The sequence below is a fragment of the Rhynchophorus ferrugineus genome, unplaced genomic scaffold, assembly GCF_030347505.1.
Source record: "Rhynchophorus ferrugineus isolate W39M unplaced genomic scaffold, kcgeb_rfMv2 rfM569, whole genome shotgun sequence".
In the NCBI taxonomy this organism is placed as follows: Eukaryota; Metazoa; Arthropoda; class Insecta; order Coleoptera; family Curculionidae; genus Rhynchophorus; species Rhynchophorus ferrugineus.
Window position 1 is genome coordinate 2571 of NW_027473146.1, and position 17430 is coordinate 20000.

The 17430-nt window shown below is 41.4% G+C and overlaps 4 protein-coding genes and 3 non-coding genes across 7 annotated transcripts in view; all 7 read left to right on the forward strand.

Moving 5' to 3' along the window:
• The first annotated feature begins 1824 nt into the window (after window positions 1-1824).
• Window positions 1825-2196, forward strand: LOC143206165 (histone H2B). The gene has a single exon (XM_076419011.1). The coding sequence runs from the start codon at window positions 1825-1827 to the stop codon at window positions 2194-2196; it is 372 nt and encodes a 123-aa protein (XP_076275126.1).
• A 2688-nt stretch (window positions 2197-4884) lies between these two features.
• The window catches only part of LOC143206167 (histone H2B), a 32935-nt gene continuing 20389 nt past the window's right edge, over window positions 4885-17430 (forward strand). The window contains exon 1 of the mRNA XM_076419013.1: window positions 4885-6099. The gene's annotated coding sequence lies outside the window, so the exon portion shown is untranslated. The remainder of the gene's footprint in view (window positions 6100-17430) is intronic.
• The window catches only part of LOC143206169 (histone H2B), a 32929-nt gene continuing 20389 nt past the window's right edge, over window positions 4891-17430 (forward strand). Inside the window, exon 1 of the mRNA XM_076419014.1 lies at window positions 4891-6099. Coding sequence (XP_076275129.1) covers window positions 4928-5299 — 372 coding nt within the window. The 5' untranslated portion in view covers window positions 4891-4927 and the 3' untranslated portion in view covers window positions 5300-6099. The remainder of the gene's footprint in view (window positions 6100-17430) is intronic.
• On the forward strand, window positions 10263-10634 carry LOC143206163 (histone H2B). Its single transcript, XM_076419009.1, has one exon. It carries the CDS (start codon window positions 10263-10265, stop codon window positions 10632-10634), a length of 372 nt encoding a protein of 123 aa, XP_076275124.1.
• LOC143206172 (small subunit ribosomal RNA) lies at window positions 13528-15516 on the forward strand. The gene has a single exon (XR_013008170.1). It is a non-coding gene; the product is annotated as a small subunit ribosomal RNA (ribosomal RNA).
• Window positions 16225-16379, forward strand: LOC143206170 (5.8S ribosomal RNA). The gene has a single exon (XR_013008168.1). It is a non-coding gene; the product is annotated as a 5.8S ribosomal RNA (ribosomal RNA).
• LOC143206171 (large subunit ribosomal RNA) overlaps window positions 16799-17430 on the forward strand; it is a 4096-nt gene continuing 3464 nt past the window's right edge. Inside the window, exon 1 of the ribosomal RNA XR_013008169.1 lies at window positions 16799-17430. This exon is cut by the window's right edge and continues 3464 nt beyond it. This is a non-coding gene — a ribosomal RNA (large subunit ribosomal RNA).

Here is a 17430-nt window from a genome sequence, read left to right on the forward strand (position 1 = left end):
CACATCAAGGAAGGCTCTTCGAAACAATCTAACCTAAATTGCAATAACAACAATAAGTAACCTATGATAAATCACTAGATTAACAAACATATACATACATAAACGGCACTCTCACCTAGATTTCAAACTTACTCAAAAATGCTAATTATATAAGGCAATACAGGTCATCACGGATAATCCTCAAAGGAAGTGCACATCCGAGAGGATGTCAAGGGGCAAGTCAGTAACTGTGTATAACCGCAGCAACTCGGAATAAGCGAAAGATTGTTGCATGGAATATATAAACATCTTCAAACTAACATCCGGTCAAATCTCTCAATGTCATTTAGTTGCTCACTAAAAGCAACAATATCATTCAATTACCTTAAAGGTAACCATACGAAGTAACTAATTGGTACCCTATAGTCAATAAATAGACACTTACTGTATAAACTACCCTAATGAAAAGAAATACATGGGTTGACTGTCATGCATGGCCTTCCTACGGAGACAGTCATCGTACCAATGCATCCAAGTGGGGTGTTGGTCCAACAGTAAGGACATGATCATTAAACTAAAAATTCACAATATAGAATTAGTAGGTAGTGAATCGGATCGACAATTATAAATAATAAACGCATATATAGCTGGAGACCACCAAATCCAGTCGCAACAATAAATGACAGTCTATCATAACTCGTCGCACAATTATGTTCCATAGTAATCTCCAAACGATGACACGGCACTAATAGTCGGTCCGAAACGATAAATTAAAGCAACTTTCATCTCATTTTCAATTGATCACATCAAATTCTAAGAACAAATAACATAACCTCATAAATACAGCTGACATGTACCGGTTCGATATACAGAAATCCTAATCTTTGCAAATCCGATCATAACAATTAGGAAATAATTAATGAAATGAATGAGAAATTAGAAAGATACGATATCGATACAATAAAATGGATATTGTTCAATACTCTCATTAAGAAGAGACTGCATGCACGAAGATTCAGAGAAAGGTATTGTCAAAAGTATTGCGATCTATAAAATATCGTCGTAACTCTGTCGTATATCACAAAACCTCTCAAAATTAAAACTTATGCCTGTTATTTTACTACTTAAGCTAAAATAATAAAATTCTCTTTTTCAGCTGTCTTGGTGGTCCTGAAAAGGACCGATATTTGATGATAAAATAGGTTACATTCGTTTTATTTAGTTTTGCTATCTGTCTTTTTAGGTAACAATACAGCTTGGATATTTGGCAGAACGCCGCCCTGGGCTATAGTAACTCCGGATAGGAGTTTGTTCAATTCTTCGTCGTTTCTGATGGCCAATTGCAAATGCCTAGGGATAATCCTGGTTTTCTTGTTATCTCTAGCGGCGTTACCCGCCAATTCGAGAACCTCGGCTGCCAGATATTCCATTACGGCAGCTAAGTAGACGGGAGCACCGGCCCCTACGCGTTCGGCATAATTCCCTTTCCTTAAAAGTCTGTGAATACGACCGACAGGGAATTGTAATCCCGCTCGGTTAGAACGAGACTTCGCCTTTCCCTTCACTTTTCCGCCTTTACCACGTCCGGACATTTTACTATCGATTGCTTCTAGAACTCGCTCGCCTTAGAGTTGAAATCTGTACTAAAACTGTCAACATACTAGCAACGAATTTTGTTCGTAAGCCGAACGCATGATCTCGTACGCGACCAATGAAAGGCTAACTCAGATAATAGGCGGGGCTTAGGAGTGTATTTAAGGAGCCTATAAATTCTAAGGATTCCTGAAATTTGTTTTAGTCTAGTACTTTTCGTGGTTCCTTTAATATCGTAATATTTATTTCGAAATGCCTCCGAAAACAAGCGGTAAGGCGGCCAAAAAGGCCGGTAAGGCTCAGAAAAATATCTCCAAAAGTGACAAGAAAAAGAAACGCAAGAGGAAGGAAAGCTACGCGATCTACATTTACAAAGTTTTAAAGCAAGTTCATCCCGATACGGGTATCTCCAGCAAGGCCATGTCGATCATGAATTCTTTCGTGAACGATATATTCGAAAGGATAGCCGCCGAAGCGTCCCGTCTCGCTCATTACAATAAAAGATCTACTATCACAAGCAGAGAAATCCAAACTGCCGTGCGATTATTGCTGCCCGGTGAATTGGCTAAGCACGCCGTTAGTGAAGGTACCAAAGCCGTCACTAAATATACCAGTTCTAAGTAAACCATAAGCCTTGAATATCATAAAGGAGAAAACGGTTCTTTTCAGAGCCACAATTTAGATAAATAAAAAAAGAAATAATCTTAAAAAAATTAATTTTATATATTATACAGCTGTAGTATCCAATATTGAAATACAAATTTTGTTATCAACAGTATATTATTATTCTTTGGTTATTAGTGATTACATTATTTTTTCTTTAGTTTTTAAAAACAATGCGTATAAGTACACCGACTGTTATTAATTACTAACATGTAGTCGAATATAACTCTGAGATAAAAATCCATAACTCTTTTAGTGGTTTATATAAATATCGATAAAAGAATATTAATTGAATTATCTTCTTTTTCTTTGATTAAATTTAGGTGGTTCTGAAAAGAACCGTTTTTTTTTGTTGCAAAATACGACTATAAGTAGAGTATTATAAATGATAGAAAATAAAGTTTAGGCACGTTCGCCTCTGATACGTCTGGCTAGCTGAATATCCTTGGGCATGATGGTTACTCGCTTTGCATGTATCGCACATAAATTAGTATCCTCAAAAAGGCCAACTAAATAAGCTTCGCTGGCCTCTTGTAAAGCCATTACCGCCGAACTTTGAAAACGTAAATCGGTCTTGAAATCTTGAGCGATTTCGCGAACCAATCGTTGAAAAGGTAATTTCCTAATCAATAATTCGGTGCTCTTTTGATAACGACGAATCTCCCGCAAAGCGACCGTCCCAGGTCGGTAGCGATGTGGTTTCTTAACGCCACCGGTAGCTGGAGCGCTTTTCCTGGCCGCTTTGGTAGCCAATTGTTTCCTAGGAGCTTTACCTCCTGTTGATTTTCGCGCAGTTTGCTTGGTACGAGCCATATTTTTAAAATAGAGGTAATGAGAAAAATTAACAAACGCAAACGACGGCGACCCCTTTCGGACTGATTCGGTCATAAAATCAGAGAGTCCTTTTTATAACATGTTATCTAATCTGATTGGTCCGTTTTGTGCCAGTGGGCGGAACTCAATCCTAAGTCTACAAAACCGGGCTGATTGAATGTAATCGACAACAGTTGTCCGTAGCACTCGTGTTGTGAGCGCGCTACTTATTCGAGATCATTTATTTTTTTTGTATTAGGTTCGATAAAAGATGACCGGCAGAGGTAAAGGTGGTAAAGGTTTGGGAAAAGGAGGAGCCAAGCGGCATCGTAAAGTGCTTCGTGATAATATCCAAGGTATTACGAAGCCCGCCATTAGAAGATTGGCTAGACGAGGCGGCGTAAAACGTATATCTGGTCTGATTTACGAAGAGACCAGAGGTGTTTTAAAAGTGTTTTTGGAAAACGTCATCAGAGATGCCGTTACATATACCGAACACGCCAAAAGAAAAACCGTTACCGCAATGGATGTAGTATACGCCTTGAAACGTCAAGGACGTACATTATACGGGTTTGGAGGTTAAGTCACATTTTATTCGCGAACTAACGTGAAATGTGACCCTCAAAATTAATTTTAGAAAAATTAAACAACGGTTCTTTTCAGAACCACAAATTTATCGATATTTAAAAAACGGAAGCTCTATTAGGATTTAAGGATAATCTTTCAATCATTACAATCATCATAATTTTATTTAAAATAATAATTTAAGTATAACTGGCCCTAATTATTTGAGGGTTTGGATTCCAAAACTCTATACTTAATAAATAGACCGCCCCTTAAATTCATCGTTAATTACATAGATTATATACAAGGCGCGATGTTATAATACGGTTCGATTTTACTAAAGGAGAACCGCTAGAAATAAATCCTTCATATTATTTCGACTTAATTGTTGTTTAATAAAACGATAATTATTGGTATTGGAATGTCTCTTAATTTATCTTACACACCCAAAAAACAATCTTTAAAGTACTTAAACTGTTTATTAGAATATTTTAAATAATTAGTAAGTGCAAGTCATAATATGAGTTTTAATTTTAAGTTCTTTTTTTGTTTTATTATTTTGGTGGTCCTGAAAAGGACCGATAGTTAAAAGGTTTTTGTACGACACAAAAACCCTAAGGCTCATGTAACTTATTTGGTTTTACTATCTGTTTTTTTCGGTAACAATACGGCCTGGATGTTTGGTAGAACGCCGCCCTGGGCTATAGTAACACCGGAGAGGAGTTTGTTCAGTTCTTCGTCATTTCTGATGGCCAATTGTAAATGCCTAGGGATAATCCTTGTTTTCTTGTTGTCTCTAGCGGCGTTACCTGCCAACTCGAGAACTTCGGCCGCCAAATATTCCATTACGGCAGCTAAGTAGACGGGAGCACCGGCCCCTACGCGTTCGGCATAATTTCCTTTCCTTAAAAGCCGGTGAATACGGCCAACAGGAAATTGTAATCCCGCTCGGTTGGAACGAGATTTCGCCTTTCCCTTCACTTTTCCACCCTTACCACGTCCAGACATTGTATTGCTAACTTTTTTAAACTAAAAATAACCGAAAAACTAATGGCGACAACGCTCACGTCCTTTCGACAACGAATGAACAACTGGCAGTGAACTGTCCAGCGAATAGCTTTTATTCGGCAACTTCTCAAAACACTAGTACGTTTCCTACTCGACCAATCAGAGCTTTCTACGACATAACGCCAAGAATGGGCGGAGCTTAGAAGTGTAGCGTCATTTATCAAATAATTAAACGACTATAGGTATATTTCGGTTTAGTCTTTTATCTTTTGCTGTATGGGTAGGTCGCGAATCTCATTCGTTTAAAATGCCACCGAAGACAAGCGGTAAAGCGGCAAAAAAGGCTGGAAAAGCCCAGAAAAACATTTCTAAGAGCGATAAGAAAAAGAAGCGTAGGAGGAAGGAAAGCTACGCGATTTACATATACAAAGTTTTAAAGCAGGTTCATCCCGATACGGGTATTTCCAGCAAGGCCATGTCGATTATGAATTCTTTCGTGAACGATATATTCGAAAGGATAGCCGCCGAAGCGTCGCGCCTCGCCCATTACAATAAAAGATCGACCATCACGAGCAGAGAAATCCAAACCGCCGTTAGGTTATTGTTACCCGGTGAATTGGCTAAGCATGCCGTTAGCGAAGGTACCAAAGCTGTCACTAAATATACCAGTTCTAAGTAAACGAAATATATTATTTTGAAGGTGATCATAATAATATGAAGGGTGGAAAACGGCTCTTTTCAGAGCCCCAAAATGTTTAAAGAAGAAAAAAAGAAATAAACTATTGTTAAGAAGATAGGATATATACGAAGTCAAATAAATTAAAATATAGTAATCGTTCATAAAAATGTTAAAATATCCAGAAAAAAATATTTTATTTTATATATTCATTCCTTTACGGTAACATAATAACAGTATATGTGATACCCCTTTCTTATCGTGATATAAACTTCAAGTCAATCCAGCAGGTGTTCACACCTTATTACTAAGGATTCCTCAATATTCACAATATATTTGTGAGCATAATATTCTAAATTCAATTCACAAATATTATAACTAAAGCGTCATATAAACGGAAAAAATATCAATGTCTCTTTTTTCTAATAGAAGTTGGTGGTTCTGAGAAGAACCTTTTTTTTTCATATAAATACAAAAAACGACCTTAATATAGGACAGCCGTAGCATTTATGCACGTTCGCCTCTAATGCGTCTGGCTAATTGAATGTCCTTAGGCATGATAGTTACTCGTTTAGCATGGATCGCACACAAATTGGTGTCTTCAAAGAGACCAACCAAATAGGCCTCGCTAGCTTCTTGCAAAGCCATCACTGCCGAACTTTGGAAACGTAAATCGGTCTTGAAATCCTGAGCGATTTCGCGAACCAATCGTTGGAAAGGCAATTTCCTAATCAATAATTCGGTACTCTTCTGATAGCGTCGGATTTCTCTTAGAGCGACCGTACCGGGTCTGTAACGATGCGGTTTTTTAACACCACCGGTAGCGGGAGCGCTTTTCCTGGCTGCTTTAGTAGCCAATTGTTTTCTGGGAGCCTTACCTCCGGTTGATTTTCGAGCAGTTTGCTTGGTACGAGCCATCGTCTAAACGGGTCTGACTTCAAACGTGTAGGAAGAATTACAAGCGCAAGCACCAACGAACTTTTGGAAACTGATCGAAGGTGTCAAAGAAATCTCCCTTTTTAATAATGTGTGAAGATATTCTGATTGGTCCGGCTAGCATCTGTGGGCGGGACCCGATTCGAACTCAACAAAACCCATGGTAGGATTTGAAATTGAAATAGTTACCCGTAGTATTCGAGGTGTACGCTGCACAATTCGATTATAAATTTGCTTTCTTTTAATACTAAATTGAATAAATCATGACGGGCAGAGGTAAAGGTGGTAAAGGTTTGGGAAAAGGAGGCGCTAAGCGGCATCGTAAAGTGCTTCGTGATAATATCCAAGGTATTACGAAACCCGCCATCAGAAGATTGGCTAGGCGGGGTGGAGTTAAACGTATATCCGGTCTAATTTATGAAGAAACCAGAGGTGTATTAAAAGTATTTTTGGAAAACGTTATCAGAGACGCCGTCACTTATACCGAACACGCCAAAAGGAAAACCGTTACTGCCATGGATGTAGTATACGCCCTCAAACGCCAAGGACGAACCCTATACGGATTTGGCGGTTAAATAAAGTATTATATATGCTGACCAATTAAAACAGAACAACGTATCTATTCAACTAAAGAAAACAACGGTTCTTTTCAGAGCCACAAATTTACTAGCATAAAAAAAGAAATTTATTATTCGAAAATGGACTAAGATGACGTTAAATTTTATTAAATATCTGCTCCTTTCATCTAAGATTTACTTGTAAAGTAACAAATATACTGCATTATAATAGACGATCGTAATATAAAAAGATAGATAAAGTTTAAAATAAGATTTCATAATAAATGTTAGGTTAATGACAAGAATGTAAATGATGGTGAACAATCGAATACCGAATCTTCGTTGAAGCTTTAATATAGTTTTCCTTTAGAGAGAAAATACTCCGAGATAAACTTCGCGTCGATGAGCTTGGAGAATCCTTAAGATTTCAAAGAAGGTACGGTAGTTCTACGCACGTATGTATGGAGATCGCGTTCCATGTATTTATTGACTTTAGATAACTATTTATGAAAACAGATTTCAACTAAAGAAGCAAAATATACTATAATATATATGAGCATTGTATCGATACAGAAGGGTTTGACACGATATTCTTATAGACGTCTCGATATCGTTGCTCACCCGATACGTTCGATTGTAACCCAGAGTTCGGATGGTGTTAAGAAACCGTTAAATAAGAAGTATATTAGTATAGGATCGGTTAATTTTCATGTCATTGTTTTCTTACAGTTAATTCGACAACGGTACGTTTCGATATAGATTCGTTTTGGACAACGAACAATCTGTACCGCATCAATTAGGAATAATATGTCTCGTTTCTCCAATAATAGCATTAGATCTGTACGGAATTGCATTTATATCAAAAGACGATATATCGGGGGACGTAGATTTGAAAAGATATATTTTCATAGTTATAACCGAAAGTCTATAACTCGAATGTAAATTGGTAGTTTCGACGGAATCGAGAGCAACGCTTGATTTTGTGCTTCCTTCTAAGACGATAGTCAACGTAAAATTTATTGGTAAAGTTTGCTACTTCTACTACGTTTTATCTTTTAACGCCTCGAACATAAATCGTATGATATTCTAAAGGATTTATGTATTTAATATGAGAAATAAGTAAACGGTTCCAAGCTCGATGAACGTTTCGACGAAGCCGGAATATGGAACGTCGTTCGCGCTCGACCGTTCAGTCCTCCGTTCGGCTCATATCATATAGGGTACGCATTAAATGAGAGCGACCGCCAGACAGTTAAAATACGCGAACGAGAAGCATACGCACGTACGTAACTTTGTCAAACGAATCGTGATTAGAACGTTCTTATAAGAAAATTAAGAAATTATATCAGAATGTCGGACGTCGATATTAGCGGACAAGCGGTTTCTCCTTCGTCGAATCAAGGGAGTGGAGGAAATTCCGCCGCCGTTGTTAACGCATCGTCAACAGGCACACCGGCCGGGTCGAATTCATCTTCGGTGTCGGCTACGGGAGCCGCATCAGCTACAGCCGGTAGCGCAGGTTCGTCTGCAGGAGGGAAGAAAGAAAAATCCACTTCGAGCAAGGCGAAGAGTTCTAAATCGAAAGTTAGTCATCCTCCGATCGCTGATATGGTAACGAGTGCAATTAAAGGATTGAAAGAGAAAGGCGGAACTTCCTTCAGAGCTATTAAAAAATACATAGCGGCCAATTACAAAGTGGATGCTGACAAATTATCGCCCTTTATAAAGAAATATATAAAGACGTGGATCGCTTCGGGTGTTTTGGTACAAACGAAGGGCAAAGGAGCTTCCGGATCATTTAAATTAGCGGCTTCGGCACGTAAAGCAGGAGGTACGACAGCCGCAGGTACGAAGAAAAGAAAAACGGCCACTGCCAAAACCGGACAGAAAAATAAACGAAAACCAGTAGGAGGTGCCGCGACAGCTACGACAGCCGGTGGTAAAAAAGCGTCTGCCAAAAAAACCTCAGAGAAAACGGAAAAAAAGACGACCGCCGCCTCCGCCTCAACTAAGAAAACCACAGCTAAAAGTAAGAAAGGTGAATCTGCAACTTTGGCCGAGAAAAAAGCTTCTGCCAAAAAAGCCGTCGAAAAGAAAACAGGAAAGAAATCTACCGCCGCCACGACTACGTCCGCTTCCAATGCCGCCGCTAATAGTTCATCTTCGAAAGCAGCAAAAAGCAACACGGCCGCAAGATCCCCGAAATCGCCTTCCAAAGCGAAAAAATCTAATAAAGCCGGACCTACGAAAAAGCCCAAGGCGCCTAAACCGAAAAGTGCTAAGACGACGACCTCAACTGTTCGTGTTGCCGCTGGTGAAGGTGCGAAAACTAAAAAACCAGTATCACCAAAGAAAAAGAAATAAAACTATTTCTACTACGTATGACGATATATTAAACAGGCGACACATTTCATCGTCAGATCAAGAAGACACGGAGTTGAAAATTACAAATATCCCGACACTCCTGGACGTGCTACGACTTCCCTAAAAAATACGTTCGTCCAAGACCGTATTTTTTTAATAGAAAAAAAACGGTTCTTTTCAGAACCACAATATAACTTTATAAAAGAAAGAATATTTATATAATTTATTTATTATCTTATTATTACTTAAATGATTATTTTCTAGATAGAGCCGTAACTAATTAGGGAACCGATCGATCGATACTCTAAAACAGTAATAAAGGAATATTCAGTACAGATCAGATTATTTATAAATTTTCTAGTTAATATTTATTCTTTAATAAGAACGCGTATTCTAACTTCTTTTTTATACGATTTTGTTGGCCCTGAAAAGGACCGATATTAAAGGGCGTATGCAAAACTTTAAACGGTTTGCGTTATCTATTTGGTTTTGCTGTCTGTCTTTTTAGGCAATAATACTGCTTGAATGTTAGGCAAGACGCCGCCCTGGGCAATAGTAACGCCAGATAACAGTTTATTCAATTCCTCGTCGTTTCTGATGGCCAATTGTAAATGCCTAGGGATAATCCTTGTTTTCTTGTTGTCTCTAGCGGCGTTACCCGCCAACTCGAGAACTTCGGCCGCCAGATATTCCATTACGGCAGCTAAGTAAACGGGAGCACCGGCCCCTACGCGTTCGGCATAATTTCCTTTCCTTAGAAGTCGGTGAATACGACCGACAGGAAATTGTAATCCCGCACGATTGGAACGAGACTTCGCCTTTCCCTTCACTTTTCCGCCTTTACCACGTCCGGACATGTTAATCTCGATCGTTGTTAGATACTGCTCACCTTTAAATCAAAAACGGTACTGGAAATTTCTTACAGATCGGCCTGGAATTTTGTCCGCGAGCCAAACTCGTTATATCATACGCGACCAATCAGACTCTAACTCGGGCTATGGGCGGGGCTTAGAAGTGTTCCTTCGAATGTTATAAGTTCTAGAATTAAAGGCATTTTTTTAGTTAAGTACTCTTTGAGGTACGTGAGACGTCGGGATTTTTATTTCGAAATGCCACCGAAGACAAGCGGTAAGGCGGCCAAGAAAGCCGGAAAAGCCCAGAAAAATATCTCTAAGAGCGACAAGAAAAAGAAGCGCAGGAGGAAGGAAAGCTATGCGATTTACATATACAAAGTTTTAAAGCAGGTTCATCCCGATACGGGTATCTCCAGCAAGGCCATGTCGATCATGAATTCTTTCGTGAACGATATATTCGAAAGGATAGCCGCCGAAGCGTCGCGTCTCGCCCATTACAATAAGAGATCAACGATCACGAGCAGAGAAATCCAAACCGCCGTTAGGTTATTGTTACCCGGTGAGTTGGCTAAGCACGCCGTTAGCGAAGGTACCAAAGCAGTCACCAAATATACCAGTTCTAAGTAAATTAATTCACATACCTATGTGTGTTTCAATATACTACTTACCTGCAAAATCGGTTCTTTTCAGAACCACAATTGGATATACATTTTAAAAAATGAAATGTTAAACAGTAGCTGACATTTTATAAAAACAGAATTTTCAGATATATATATATATATTGTAGTTATTGTATTGAATTATATTATATCATTATAATCTGTTATATAGTAAGTATATAGAATAAGTTTTGTAAAAATGGTACGGCCCGAGATTGTTATTTAAAAATAAGGTAAAGTATTTCTGGAGTGACTTCGAAAATATGTGTATTCATTTTTATTACGTTTATGACTATATGATAATTAATTTATTTTTCCTAACTGTGGCTAATTGTGGATTGTGGCTAATTTCTACACGATAAGTATTAATCACGGGAACGTCTCGAAATGAACAAATAGGAACTGTAATTAATCAAGAATTTAGAATGGAACTATCGTCCTAATATAATGAGGATCGTCAAAGAGAAGATACTTTTTTTTTCGTTTACTAGGTTGACCTTGCTTGGGGACAGTGGAACTCAGTGGAAAATCGCTGATGGTGGGTGAGGAGGATAGGCCTGTGGTCAGAATCGATATCTTGGAGTACTTGCAGGTCAGAGGCTTGATTCGAATTTTGATAGATAAAAAAGTCAATTATTGTCGGTCGATTGGAGGAGTAGTGAGTTGGTTCGCTTGGAGCAATAAGCCCAAGTTCCAACTCATCTATTATCCCGGCCGATAGTAATTCTTCCAATAGCTGTGTGGTTGATGGCGTTGAAAATGGCCTGAAAATCTCCTTGGTCATCTGAATATGTTCCGAAGAGTATTTCGCCAATGGAGATCGGGTTCGTGTTCTAGTGGAATCCAGACCAGCCAGACGACTGTTATCTTGAGTTCCCCGTACATGAGTGGGGGGAGGAATTGGTCTTTTGGGTTTGGTTGTTTTTGGAGTAGGTCGGCACTTGCATCCCGAGTAATTTGCGGTGTATGGTTCTCAACAGTTGGTGCATTTCGGCGGGGAATTTCTGTCTTTGGGACTTGACGTAGGCCGGAGTGGCTTTACAGTTGGCCGATGAATGACCGTAGAATTGGCAGTTAAAACGTTGAACGCGCCTGCCGTTGCCGCGCTGGGCTTGGACTTTTACCACCTGATTCATTAGGCGGTCGACCGCGAAGATACGGCGTTCCTCTCGAGGAACCGACCAACATGGATTGGATTGAAACCGAGCTTCATGAGCGCGGTTCGGACTTCGAGTTACCATTACGTCGAGAGAGAAATATAATATATTAGCTGACCCCGCAGACACTCCGTACCCTGTACTCAATGGATAAATAAAGGATTCATTCTATCAAATTCTTCGTTCAAATCACTTTCGAATCATCCTTAGGAACATTCTGATATCGGAAAACCTTATCCGTAGTCGATAAACGATATCTAACGGATGAATTATAGAAAATGGCCAATAAGCGGCAAATATCCGATCGTAAGGGTGCACCATCGTTTCGGCGAATCATTCTTTTGGAATCTTACGTTCTACAAGCAAAACATTTATTCATAGGTATATACCGATAATAACGAACGGGCCGACGTAACAACCTAAAATGTCCTGAAATACGTGAGAACAGTTTTACTCCGATCGCCGTATCGATATGTGACAGTATCCATCCTATGAAGGATCTTTACATTCTACTAGCATAATTTTATGGATCGGAATTTTCCGACTTTTAAAGAACGTGATCGGCAGTCTAGAAACGGCCTGAGGACGTATTAACACGAGAGGTTAAAATTATTGCTTTAGAAGTTCACGTTGTCTAAAGCTAAAGTTTATTCATCGGAACATTCCGATAATAACGAGAACGGGCAGACGTAAAAACGAAAAATTTGCGCAACGTCCGTATAAACGATCTGTTCTAAAACACCCATACATTTCCGATAGCTGGCGAGAGACCCGCGCTTAAATCGTGTGCGCTTCTACGTGGGGCGATACGAGAGACGGATACGACGGGTCGGGTCGACCGGCGCTGTGACACTTTTACCGAGTGGCTTTTGATCAGCGAAGGTGGTATTACATATTATATGTTAATATATAAGATCCGAACCGTATTTTTTTATTTATCTAAATAAAAAGCGTATTTCGTCGTGTTATTATATATTCGTAACGCTCTCGCGATTTTGTATCGTCGTTTCGTTGTTCTTCCTGGTCGGTTTTTTTCGATATATCGGGAAGCGTACGACGACGACGACGGTATCACTGCGAGATCGCGAATTCGGCGGGAACATTCGGCTTCGTTAGAAGAAGATGATCCACGATTCATATGCGATTGGAATTATTATTTTTATGGACGTATCGGTTTTTCATCGGAACGTTCATAAAACAGCAACACATTTTGCGATAGCTCTCTGCTCTCCGAGCGAGAATAAAATAAAAAATCACGAAACGTTTCTCGTACGAGGTTTCCTTGTCGCTTTATATATTTCTATCTAGCGAAGGGTTCGGAGAGAATGTTTTTCGAGGTCTTATAAACGCCGAACGATATTTTGCGGCATCCAATTTTCGACGTAGTCGACGATCGTCGTCGATAATCGAGATAATTGGGTGCCTAGTCGATCGGTTGTGTATAAAAAAAACAAAAGATGTGTCTAAGATGATGATATCGTTTTGTTTTATTAGACAACTAATATTAAAATGTAAGAGCGTGGCGCCTCGGACCGGTTTTTCCGTCGTCTAGGCGCGCTATCATGCACCTCCTTTTTATTAGTCGTCGATATATATTATATATCGTCGTCTTACGCACACGTTTCTTTATAAGTCAAACTTATAAAATAAACTGTGTCTGTATTTGTTTTATCTGCTTCGTGTCGATAAAATAATAAGAACAGTTCCCTGGTTGATCCTGCCAGTAGTCATATGCTTGTCTCAAAGATTAAGCCATGCATGTCTCAGTACATACCGAATTAAGGTGAAACCGCGAAAGGCTCATTAAATCAGTTATGGTTCCTTAGATCGTACCCACAATTACTTGGATAACTGTGGTAATTCTAGAGCTAATACATGCAAACAGAGCTCCGACCAGAGATGGAAGGAGTGCTTTTATTAGATCAAAACCAATCGGTTTCGGGTTCGCGCTCGTCATCGTACAACTTGGTGACTCTGAATAACTTTAAGCTGATCGCACGGTCTCGCACCGGCGACACATCTTTCAAATGTCTGCCTTATCAACTGTCGATGGTAGGTTCTGCGCCTACCATGGTCGTAACGGGTAACGGGGAATCAGGGTTCGATTCCGGAGAGGGAGCCTGAGAAACGGCTACCACATCCAAGGAAGGCAGCAGGCGCGCAAATTACCCACTCCCGGCACGGGGAGGTAGTGACGAAAAATAACGATACGGGACTCATCCGAGGCCCCGTAATCGGAATGAGTACACTCTAAACCCTTTAACGAGGATCAATTGGAGGGCCAGTCTGGTGCCAGCAGCCGCGGTAATTCCAGCTCCAATAGCGTATATTAAAGTTGTTGCGGTTAAAAAGCTCGTAGTCGAATTTGTGTCTCGCGCCGCCGGTTCATCGTTCGCGGTGTTAACTGGCGTGTTTTTCGCGAGACGTCCTGCCGGTGGGCTTAGTCGTGTCGCGTCGCCGTCGCGCGTGCGTTTCGGCGTGCGTGTTGTGCGCGTCGTGGTTACGACGGCCCAACTCAATCCTGCCGCGGTGCTCTTTACTGAGTGTCGAGGTGGGCCGGCACGTTTACTTTGAACAAATTAGAGTGCTCAAAGCAGGCTAAAATTTCGCCTGAATACTGTATGCATGGAATAATGGAATAGGACCTCGGTTCTATTTTGTTGGTTTTCGGAACCCCGAGGTAATGATTAATAGGAACGGATGGGGGCATTCGTATTGCGACGTTAGAGGTGAAATTCTTGGATCGTCGCAAGACGAACAGAAGCGAAAGCATTTGCCAAAAACGCTTTCATTGATCAAGAACGAAAGTTAGAGGTTCGAAGGCGATCAGATACCGCCCTAGTTCTAACCTTAAACGATGCCAGCTAGCGATCCGTCGACGTTCCCTAATATGACTCGACGGGCAGCTTCCGGGAAACCAAAGCTTTTGGGTTCCGGGGGAAGTATGGTTGCAAAGCTGAAACTTAAAGGAATTGACGGAAGGGCACCACCAGGAGTGGAGCCTGCGGCTTAATTTGACTCAACACGGGAAACCTCACCAGGCCCGGACACCGGAAGGATTGACAGATTGAGAGCTCTTTCTTGATTCGGTGGGTGGTGGTGCATGGCCGTTCTTAGTTGGTGGAGCGATTTGTCTGGTTAATTCCGATAACGAACGAGACTCTAGCCTGCTAACTAGGCGCTTTTTGACATCCTAAAGGCCCGCCGGCCGCGTTGCTTTCGGGTTTCGCGGTTCGTGCGCGGTTTTTACTGTCGGCGTACAAACTATTCTTCTTAGAGGGACAGGCGGCTTCTAGCCGCACGAGATTGAGCAATAACAGGTCTGTGATGCCCTTAGATGTTCTGGGCCGCACGCGCGCTACACTGAAGGAATCAGCGTGTCTTCCCTGGCCGAGCGGCCCGGGTAACCCGCTGAACCTCCTTCGTGCTAGGGATTGGGGCTTGCAATTGTTCCCCATGAACGAGGAATTCCCAGTAAGCGCGAGTCATAAGCTCGCGTTGATTACGTCCCTGCCCTTTGTACACACCGCCCGTCGCTACTACCGATTGAATGATTTAGTGAGGTCTTCGGATCGACACGCGATGGCGTTTCGGCGTCGTCGATGTGTAGGAAAAGATGACCAAACTTGATCATTTAGAGGAAGTAAAAGTCGTAACAAGGTTTCCGTAGGTGAACCTGCGGAAGGATCATTACAGTGTGTTGTTATGCCTATATATATATAATAGGTAAACGTACAAGTCTGTAAAAATCATTGTCGAACGTTAAAGAGCCATCTACGAAGTTCGGAAGTTCCGATCGAATTTCGACGTCGTCAACGTAGCTGTTTTCGGGTACCTATAATATATGGTTTTAAAAGATGTACGCCCGAAAGCGGAGATATATACGATGAAGATGTTGTTATATAGGACGACGAGTAATAATCGTCGGCCTACGACGGATTTCGTTATAAATGGACAAATCGAGCGCAAAATAAAACGATTTTGCCAATTATATTTCTAATCGACGTTTCGATCCTCATATCGACGAACATATACGATGATCGGTAATGTGATTAGTTTACGAAAATCTTATCACCCTTCGTTTGTTTCATTCCAAAAGGGTGAGATTTAGTTTACGAAAATATTGCCAAACTATGATCAGCGTATGCTCTTTTGTTGTCGTACGAGGTGAGACGACGAAAATTTACAACGAACGTCACCATTTCGAGTAGTCTGTCTCCGCTCCTCTCGTTGTGTGTAGTGGAGAAGACGAAAATAAACCGTAAGAGCGTTTTAAAGTCGACGGCGGCTGCGAAAGGGGCGCAAGCGCTGTCTATGACGTGAGCGCGCGTCGTCGTCGTCGTCGTCGTCTTATAATAGAAACGTTTCGATATGCGTTTAAAACCTAACTTAAAAAAAGATTACCCTAAACGGTGGATCACTTGGCTCGTGGGTCGATGAAGAACGCAGCTAATTGCGCGTCAACTTGTGAACTGCAGGACACATGAACATCGACATTTCGAACGCACATTGCGGTCCTGGGATCTCATACCCGGACCACTCCTGGCTGAGGGTCGTATCTCATTTCAAGACTGCTCGGATTTTCTTTGATCTTCGCGATCGACGAGAAATGTCTGAGCGTGCTGAGCGTATAAGCGCGATTCGATCGCGACGTTCTAAAACGTGACAGCGGACCCGTACGTGTGACCTAACTCTCTCGTACGGGTCGTACGAATATGAAAGGGATGAGACGTGTTTAAAACGGTCGTTCGCACGTTTTTGTGATAAACGTAGCGCGCACCATTAATACGATCGTCGTATCCGATAAAATTAGTTTTTAATCGACGTCGGATCGTAGGTGCGTTGTCTCTCGAATACGAGGGAGAAAACACCGTTTTTCGACGGCGCGTCTTTTCCATTCTAAACTTTTATATTTCGTATTGGCTCCTAATCTTCATTATTATGATGATTACGAGCGCCACGCATATTAAACTAGCGACCTCAGAGCAGGTGAGACTACCCGCTGAATTTAAGCATATTACTAAGCGGAGGAAAAGAAACTAACTAGGATTCCCTTAGTAGCTGCGAGCGAACAGGGATTAGCCCAGCACCGAATCCCGCGACCGACATCGGGCGCCGGGAAATGTGGTGTTCGGGAGGGTCCATTATCTCGACGTTACGTCGCGCGTCCAAGTCCATCTTGAACGGGGCAACAGCCCATAGAGGGTGCCAGGCCCGTAGCGACCGTGACTGACGGCGAGAGGATCTCTCCTTAGAGTCGGGTTGCTTGAGAGTGCAGCCCTAAGCGGGTGGTAAACTCCATCTAAGGCTAAATATAACCACGAGACCGATAGCGAACAAGTACCGTGAGGGAAAGTTGAAAAGCACTTTGAAGAGAGAGTTCAAGAGTACGTGAAACCGTTTAGGGGTAAACCTGAGAAACCCGAAAGGTCGAAGGGAGAAATTCATTCGCGGCTCGTAGTAGGCGGCGTGCGATCGCGTGACACGTGACGTTTCGGCGTTGCGCGCGCCTTTCGTACGTCGATCCGGCGACGAACGCGTGCACTTTTCTCCTTGTAGGACGTCGCGATCCGTTGGGCGTCGGCTTAAGGCTCGAGGTGGAGACCG